The sequence below is a fragment of the Salvelinus namaycush genome, chromosome 16 (genome assembly GCF_016432855.1).
Source record: "Salvelinus namaycush isolate Seneca chromosome 16, SaNama_1.0, whole genome shotgun sequence".
NCBI classification, from domain to species: domain Eukaryota; kingdom Metazoa; phylum Chordata; class Actinopteri; order Salmoniformes; family Salmonidae; genus Salvelinus; species Salvelinus namaycush.
Window position 1 is genome coordinate 44241466 of NC_052322.1, and position 10108 is coordinate 44251573.

Sequence of the window (10108 nt, forward strand, 5' to 3'; positions counted from 1 at the left end):
GTGTAAAAAAAAATATATTCTCCTTTGCACCCCAGTATCTCTACTTGCCCATTCATCATCTGCACATCTATCACTCCAGTGTCAATTGCTAAATTGTAATTATTTTGTCACTATGGCCTATTTATTGCCTTACCTCCCTAATCTTACTACATTTGCACACACTGTATATAGATTTTTCTATTGTGTTATTGACTATACGTTTGTTTATCGAATGTGTAACTCTGTCACACTGCTTTGCTTTATCTTAGCCAGGTCGCAGTTGTAAATGAGAGCTTGTTCTCAACTGTCCTACCTGGTTAAATAAAGGTGAAATAAAAATGTCATTCATTCTAGAACATACATACACTACAACACACCGTGGGATACGAGAACACGTCATTCATTCTAGAACATACATACACTACAACACACCGTGGGATACGAGAACACGTCATTCATTCTAGAACATACATACACTACAACACACCGTGGGATACGAGAACACGTCATTCATTCTAGAACATACATACACTACAACACACCGTGGGATACGAGAACACGTCATTCATTCTAGAACATACATACACTACAACACACCGTGGGATACGAGAACACGTCATTCATTCTAGAACATACATACACTACACCGTGGGATATGAGAACACGTCATTCATTCTAGAACATACATACATTACAACACACCGTGGGATACGAGAACACGTCATTCATTCTAGAACATACATACACTACAACACACCGTGGGATACGAGAACACGTCATTCATTCTAGAACATGCACACATTACAACACACCGTGGGATACGAGAACACGTCATTCATTCTAGAACATACATACATTACAACACACCGTGGGATACGAGAACACGTCATTCATTCTAGAACATCATAGCCAGTGGGAGGAAGAGGAGACAGAGAGCGATACGGGGGGGGGGGTGGGACTGGGGCACAACCCAGGAGGGAATGAACGTTATGATATTAATGTTTGGCATCCGTATGCTGGTGGTTAACCATTAGAGAGCCATGGCCCTGCTTCTCGCTCTTCTTAGACCTTTGATCGAGTCTTGATCCCTGTCCCTGCTCTAAGCCATGCTCAGGTGAAAGTCCAGGTATGTCTCAGAGCAGCACAGTTACTGTGAGTAAGCCTCTGAAGAATTCCAAAAGCCCTACCATGAGAGACCGGAGTCGACGTTAACATTTACTACACATGAAGAATAAGCCCAGGGAAGAGATGGGGAAAGCCCTGTAACAAGGCGAGGGAGATAAGACAAGATAAAGGAACCCTAGGCCTCAGGCTTGGAGCAACACCATCGCTTTTGCATAACTACAGTATAGTCTGAGGTAGAATGTCAGTAATGATTTATAGTTCCACCATAATGATCAGTAAGCATTTACGGTATGAGATTAGATCCTGTATCATGTGATATTGATAGGGTTCTGATGCATTGTTCTCTTCCCTCCCCCAGAGGAAGCCGACTACTCTGCGTTTGGTCTGGACTCTCTGACCCGTCCCAAGAAGACGGTCCTAGCGGCCATGTTGCTACGGCCTGATGCCAACCGGAAGAAGCCCCTTGTGATCATCAGCCTGCCCAGGGATTTCAGGCCCGTCTCCTCCATCATTGATGTGGATATCCTCCCTGAGACACACCGCCGGGTTCGCCTCTACAAGCATGGCCAGGAGAAACCGCTGGGCTTCTACATCCGAGACGGCTCCAGCGTCCGGGTCACGCCCCAGGGCCTGGAGAAGGTTCCTGGGATCTTCATCTCCCGCATGGTGCCTGGGGGCCTGGCTGAGAGCACTGGCCTGCTGGCTGTCAACGACGAGGTCCTGGAGGTCAACGGCATCGAGGTGCAAGGCAAGTCTCTGGACCAGGTGACAGACATGATGATCGCCAACAGCCACAACCTCATCGTGACGGTGAAACCGGCCAACCAGCGCAACAACATCGTAAGGAGTGGCGGAGGGGGCGGGGCAGCGTCCGGGAGCTCTGGGCACTCGTCCGACAGCGGCACCAGTTTCTACGGCTACTCCTCCCCGGGCACTGCCGTGGCGACGACTCCGGCACACATCATCCAGAACTTCCATCCAGAGGAGCTGGAGAGTGATGAGGATGATGAGGACCTGGTGATAGAGGTGGACGGAGAGGCCATGCCCATCCCACGGACCTCCTCGGCCAGCTGTACCATACCCTTCATTCCTCGCTACGTGCCCCATCTGGACCTCCGCACCACCAACGGAGCCCTGGCCTCCCACAACCGCTCCGGCTCACTGGGCACGCTCAGCACTGCCGACAGGGGCCTGGAGGGAAGGAGCTTAGAGGAGGAAGGCACCGTCATTACACTGTAAACACACGCTGTTGTAGTTGCACAGTATTTACGGGAACGCAAACACATAGTCTTACATACACTGAAGCGCACCCTCATGCATACACAAAGAACGACAACATCCACACATGCGTGCCATAGTATCGACACCGCCCTCCCTATGCTGTCTGACAGACACATTGATTACCATGGTGTTTTGTGTGGAGGAGGAAAGTGACTCTGCCTCGGAGAAAGGCCTCCGACTTCTCATTGACAACCATAAAAAGCACTTGTTTCTATTTTGTGAGGTGGAGACTGTGTTTCTATGGTCTTCCACTTGAGGGCAGCAATGAGATGCTACACTGTTGTTTTTTCAATTTTGTGAACCATAGGAAAATACTGATTTTAATGACTGAACAAAATGAATGGATGAATGAATGATTGCAGATGTCTTTAGGTTCTGACCTTTCCCTAGCTATTCTACCCTGGTTTGTTTGATAGAGGAAACTACATTTCACAATCTGCATTTGCCTTGTCACTTTGCAAATGACAACAACCACTCCCCTAGGCGATTACAGCTTGTGATTTGGGAACAAAAGTAATGGCTTCTATCCTACATGTTACCATACTAACTAACAAAGAGTAGAGGTCTGCAATAATACTCAGATTTTAGTCTGAGGAGAAACAATATATATATGGGTCTCTCTTCATGGACCTGGACATGATTAACCACTATTCCTGTGTTCTCTCCCCAAGCTTTTAATGTTGATAATCATGAGAGAAAAAACTAGAAGCAATTTATGCGAAGCAACTGAACTTACAAAATCTCTCCAACATGGTTAGAACTATAATTTTGTTATCATGGATTGTCATTCCTTGTATCCGTAGATCTGTCTATGGGTTTAAAAGTGGTTTCATTTCTCTAAACCCCATCCTTCAGCCATCTACCAAGATAGTGGCGGGGAGTCAGTTTTGTTTGAACCGCAGATTGCCGCTTTAAATATTTTCATGCTATTTCTTTTACTGTTTTATTTCAATCTAAACTGGTTCACTGTATGATTTTTTTTATTTAGTTGAAAATAAGTATCTCAATTGACCGTCACGGACCAACACCTCATCTGACAGGTGTGCTGTCACTGCCTGGATGAAGATCGGTCTTATTTTTCATCGAACTTCTCTTTCCTCACGACAAGGGCTATTTCCCCACTTCGTGTACATAGTGTGACAGAATGTGATTGTAAATGTGATTCTCTGAGAACTATGACGCTTCACTCATCTCAGCATGTTCTCTCTCTCTATCGCTGGCTCTCATCTGTCTGGTTTGGGAGGATGTATCTTTAACAACAGATGGTGGCTTTCCTAGTTTTCCATCTCTGAGTTCACTTGGATGTGGCCTGAATCATTCACATTTGAAGAGTGTCCTCACTTCATGTACAGTATTTATTCACTATTTCATTGTATATTTTTTTGGAGTAACCCTCAATCCGATCTTCAACAGAATGTGATACTGGTATAGATGAATAGTTGGACCGTGACACTGAGTACGACACAGATGTTACGTAACTTAGAGCTAGGACACTAATGAACCCAGCGAGGATGGATGGGACTGTTATAGAACCCTGTCTGCAGGAAGAAGTTAGATTATTTTGTCTTGCACACGCTCTCACACATACCGTCTCTGTGTTTGAGTAAGGTGGAGTTTGTCTAGTGCTATGCATTATGACTTGTATCAGGTGAGTACAGGTCTATTCCCACTTGTTCCTGGTCACATGATATCACCTGATGACTGTACCTACCTGTTCAGGAAGGTCAACACCAGCAAGTTCATTAGAATGTCAGGAGTGTAGAGCCAACAGACTTCCCCAAAACACTAGACAGGATAGTACTGCACTGCAGAACATCCTCATTCCAATAGATTGTCGTTTTATTCTGTGTGTTTAGTTGCCAGGGAGCTGTTGTGAAGTATAATGGGAATTTAGACTAAGTCTGTACTCAGCATGTAAACATTAATAGAAGCTAACAGACTCTACTGAGAGCAGATAGTCCATTTCTCCTATTGCTTTTTGCAATACTCTGATGGGGAAGAAAAATGTACTGGGAACAGTTGCCTCACTCACCCCCCTCTCCCCTCAGTCTGACTGCAATGGGTCTTACCTGCAGAAATACCTGATGAGAATCAGAAACACTGGATCACTGTAATCAGACATGCCATCTACCCAGAGTAGGGTATCATGGGAACTCAACTCCCCTCTCCCTATCAGACATGCCATCTACTCAGAGTAGGGTATCATGGGAACTCAACTCCCCCTCCTTTTCATACTGTGAGGTACAGTACTACTCTATTCTCTGTTTTGGTACAGGGTGTAGAAGAGTTGGGATTGCTTTCTCTCTCTCCCTCTCATTCCAAACAGTTCTGGAACATTCACGGCACGATGAGTCACATTTTAGAATGGACTTTATTTTATTTTATATATGTTAATTTATTATTGTTTTAACTACACAGGACATGGGGATCATAACCACAACAACTATTTATTTTATAATCACGTTTCAGTATATTCCTTTTCATTGCTAAGTCAGTAAACATTTTAATGCGTTATTACTGATCCACTGTGTTAATTAATGGTTTCATTTCATTTTCTAATCTGTTCCTTTTTTCTTCTTTTTTTAAGTGATTTTGTGTTTGTTTTTTTCTGTACAAGCAGCTTCTAGAGGTGTAGATTATGACACTTTTCCTGTACTGTGAATTCCTCTATTCCTGGGAGAGACCTGCATGTTTCAGAGAACACTAAACAGGCTTCGGAATTTGTTTTGTGTCTGTACCTTTGTTTTGACAGATAATGAGCAATGACTTTTGTTTGTCAGATAAATCAAGGTATAGATTTGTACTGAAAATTGTCAGTATTTTCTTATTGATAGTATATGATGTACATTTTTATCACATTTTAATGAAAAAGTAATAAAGAAATGTATGAATTTAGATGCACTTGTATAATTGTTGATTCCATGAGCTGGAAATATATTCAGTGATTGCCGCGTTTGTTTTATAAGTTTTGTTTAATGACTAGAAAATACAAAAACATGCATTTAAATAACTTGACAAATTTTTCAACAACCTAAATGAACAGAAAATGTGTAAGTTCGTATATCAGTCAGAGTATGATGGGACTAATGTTACAGAAGCCAGTCAGACAGGCTAGATGGGATTAATGTTACAGAAGCCAGTCAGACAGGATGGATGAGACTGTTGAACCCAGTTAGACAGGCTGGATGAGACTGTTATAGAACCCGGTCTCCAGGAAGAAGTTACTCTTTTGCATTTACATTTTAATAATTTAACCGACAGTAATCCAGAGCGGTTTACAGTTAGTGCATTCATATTAAGATAGCTAGGTGGGACAACCACATATCACAATTATAGTAAGTACGGTGAATCTCATTTAGTAGCTATCAGCAGTCAGTGCTAGTAGGTGGGAAAAGTCAAGTGCTAGTGTTTAGATAAAAGAGACTTTCCTTTTTTTTGGGGGGGTGGTGCTGTGGGATTATTTAAGATGCTCTTTAAAGAGGTAGGGTTTCAGATGTTTTGGGGAAAATGGGCAGGGTATCTGTCCTAGCTTCAGGGGGAAGCTGGTTCCACCAATGTCAGGACAGAGAAGAGCTTGGACTGAGCTGAGCGGGAGCTGCCCTCCCGTAGGGGTCGGAGGGCCAAGAGACCAGAGGTGGCAGAACGGAGTAGTCGTTGGGGGGAGCCCAGACAACAGAGTTGCAGTAGTCCAGACGGGAGAGTACAAGTGCCTGGATTAGGACCTGCACCTCTTCCTGTGTGAAGTAGGGTCGTACTCTATGGATGTTGTAGAGCAAGGACCTGTAGTACCGAATCACTGCTTTGATGTTTGCAGAAAACTACAGGGTGTTGTCCAGGGTCACACCAAGGTTCTTTGCACTCTGGGAGGAGGACACTATGGAGTTGTCAACCGTGATGGAGAGGTCCAACCATGATTGAGTGGTCTTTTGTCTTTGTCTTGCCCACGTTCTCACACAAACCGACCCGGTCTCTGTGTTTGAATAAGGTGGAGTTTGTCTAGTGCTATGCATTATGACTTGGATCAGGTGAATACAGGTCTATTTCCACTTGTTCCTGGTCATAGAACATGTAATAACAATATAAGCCATTTAGCAGACGCTTTCATTGAAAGCAATCCCGGGAATCAAACCCAATACCTTGGTGTTACAAGCACCATGCTCTACCAACTGAGCTATGAAGGGCCACATGTACTGACCCCTGATGACTACAACTGTTGTAGTTCAGGAAGGTCAACACCAGCAAAGGGATTTAGAATCTCAGGAGTGTAGAGCCAACAGACTTCCCCAAAACACTAGACAGGATAGTACTGCACTGCAGAACATCCTCATTCCAATAGATTGTAGTTTTATTCTGTGTGTTTAGTTGCCAGTGAGCTGTTGTGAAGTATAATGGGAATTTAGACTAAGTCTGTACTCAACATGTAAACATTAATAGAAGCTAACAGACTCTACTGAGAGCAGATGGTGCATTGATGTCCATCATTTCTCCTATTGCTTTTTGCAATACTCTCTGATGGGGAAGCAAAATGTACTGGGAACAGTTGCCTCACTCACCCCCCTCTCCCCTCCTCAGTCTGACTGCAATGGGTCTTACCTGCAGAAATACCTGATGAGAATCATAAACACTGGATCACTGTAATCAGACATGCCATCTACTCAGAGTAGGGTATCATGGGAACTCAACTCCCCTCTCCCTATCAGACATGCCATCTACTCAGAGTAGGGTATCATGGGAACTCAACTCCCCCTCCTTTTCATACTGTGAGGTACAGTACTACTCTATTCTCTGTTTTGGTACAGGGTGTAGAAGAGTTGGGATTGCTTTCGCTCTCTCTCCTTCTCATTCCAAACAGTTGTGAAACATTCAAGGCATGATGAGTGATGTTTTGAATGGAAAGATTTTTTGAAATCTGTAAATGCATTGTTTTAACTACACAGGACATGGGGATCGTAACAACAACTATTTTTTAAATCATGTTTCAGTATATTCATTGCTAAGTCAGTAAACATTTTAACGTGTTATAACGGATCCACTGTGTTGATTCATGGTTGAAGTTTATTATGTCATCTAGTCCTGGAAGCTACATCTTCTTGACCTTTAAAGGTGATCTGATTTAAATTGGGTTTTTTTTCTGTACAAGCAGCTTCTAGGGGTGTAGATTGTGACTCACCATCAAATCAAATCAAATGTTATTAGTCACATACACATGGTTAGCAGATGTTATTGCGAGTGTAGCGAAATGCTTGTGCTTCTAGTTCTGACAGTGCAGCAATAGCCAACATGTAATCTAACAATTCCACAACAACTACCTAATACACACAAATCTAAGTAAATGAATGGCATAAGAATATATACATATAAATATATGGATGAGCAATGACAGAGCGGCATAGGCAAGATGCAATAGTTGGTATAAAATACAGCATGACATACTTTTTCCTCTATTCCTGGGAGAGAACCGGATGTGTTAGATAATACACTAAACAGGATGGGAGATTCCTGGATGTGTTAGATAATACACTAAACAGGATGGGAGATTCCTGGATGTGTTAGATAATACACTAAACAGGATGGGAGATTCCTGGATGTGTTAGATAATACACTAAACAGGATGGGAGATTCCTGGATGTGTTAGATAATACACTAAACAGGATGGGAGATTCCTGGATGTGTTAGATAATACACTAAACAGGATGGGAGATTCCTGGATGTGTTAGATAATACACTAAACAGGATGGGAGATTCCTGGATGTGTTTGAGAATACACTAAACAGGATGGGAGATTCCTGGATGTGTTAGATAATACACTAAACAGGATGGGAGATTCCTGGATGTGTTAGATAATACACTAAACAGGATGGGAGATTCCTGGGTGTGTTAGAGAATACACTAAACAGGATGGGAGATTCCTGGATGTGTTAGAGAATACACTAAACAGGATGGGAGATTCCTGGATGTGTTTGAGAATACACTAAACAGGATGGGAGAGAACCTGCATGTGTTAGAGAATACACTAAACAGGATGGGAGATTCCTGGATGTGTTAGAGAATACACTAAACAGGATGGGAGATTCCTGGATGTGTTAGATAATACACTAAACAGGATGGGAGATTCCTGGATGTGTTAGATAATACACTAAACAGGATGGGAGATTCCTGGATGTGTTAGATAATACACTAAACAGGATGGGAGATTCCTGGATGTGTTAGATAATACACTAAACAGGATGGGAGATTCCTGGATGTGTTAGATAATACACTAAACAGGATGGGAGATTCCTGGATGTGTTAGATAATACACTAAACAGGATGGGAGATTCCTGGATGTGTTAGATAATACACTAAACAGGATGGGAGATTCCTGGATGTGTTAGATAATACACTAAACAGGATGGGAGATTCCTGGATGTGTTAGATAATACACTAAACAGGATGGGAGATTCCTGGATGTGTTAGATAATACACTAAACAGGATGGGAGATTCCTGGATGTGTTAGATAATACACTAAACAGGATGGGAGATTCCTGGATGTGTTTGAGAATATGCTAAACAGGATGGGAGAGAACCTGCATGTGTTAGAGAATACACAAAACAGGATGGGAGATTCCTGGATGTGTTAGAGAATACACTAAACAGGATGGGAGATTCCTGGATGTGTTAGATAATACACTAAACAGGATGGGAGATTCCTGGATGTGTTAGATAATACACTAAACAGGATGGGAGATTCCTGGATGTGTTAGATAATACACTAAACAGGATGGGAGATTCCTGGATGTGTTAGATAATACACTAAACAGGATGGGAGATTCCTGGATGTGTTAGATAATACACAAAACAGGATGGGAGATTCCTGGATGTGTTTGAGAATATGCTAAACAGGATGGGAGAGAACCTGCATGTGTTAGAGAATACACTAAACAGGATGGGAGATTCCTGGATGTGTTTGAGAATACACAAAACAGGATGGGAGATTCCTGGATGTGTTTGAGAATATGCTAAACAGGATGGGAGAGAACCTGCATGTGTTAGAGAATACACAAAACAGGGTTGGGGACATAAAAGCTAGTATGTGTCTGGTTGTCTATTATCCCCACCTGGTGGATAAGTCGTGTTTTTATTTCAGTGCGAGCGTTCGATTTGTCCAACATATTGGGACCAGAGATCATCATTCAGTTCCGAGCTTTACTTCAAAATTACAATTTTCATGCAATTTTTTAAATGGTTTCTTTGAACCCCCCCCCCCCCCCCCCCCCCAACCAAAAAAAATACAAAAACAAATCTAGCTAGAGAACCCGAGAGATCTCTTAGCCATCTGCTGCCTTCAGAAGAATCAAAATCCCCCCAAAAAAGTTAAGTTACGTCTAGGGTAAATACTGTCTGTAAGAAATGTGTATGATGAAACTTTGATTATCAGCATGAGTGGCGCAGCGGTCTCAGGCACTGCATCTCAGTGCAAGAGGCGTCACTACAGTCCCTGGTTCGAATCCAGGCTGAATCACATTCGGCCGTGATTGTGAGTCCCATAGGGCAGCGCACAATTGGCCCAGCGTCGTCCGGGGCGTCATTGTAAATAAGAATGTGTTCTTAACTGACTTGCCAAGTTAAATAGTAAAGGTTTTAGTGGGAAAAACAAGGAGTCGTTCGATCCAGTAGATGGGACAAAACGGCCAAATAAAATCAGCTGAAAATCACGTGATGTGACGTGTAGTAACCAACATG

The 10108-nt window shown here is 42.8% G+C and overlaps 1 protein-coding gene across 1 annotated transcript in view; it reads left to right on the top strand.

Moving 5' to 3' along the window:
• The window catches only part of LOC120061473 (partitioning defective 6 homolog beta-like), a 39253-nt gene extending 33973 nt beyond the window's left edge, over nucleotides 1-5280 (top strand). Inside the window, exon 3 of the mRNA XM_039011310.1 lies at nucleotides 1463-5280. Within this exon, the coding sequence (XP_038867238.1) occupies nucleotides 1463-2343 (881 nt within the window). The 3' untranslated portion in view covers nucleotides 2344-5280. The remainder of the gene's footprint in view (nucleotides 1-1462) is intronic.
• The last annotated feature ends 4828 nt before the right edge of the window (nucleotides 5281-10108 follow it).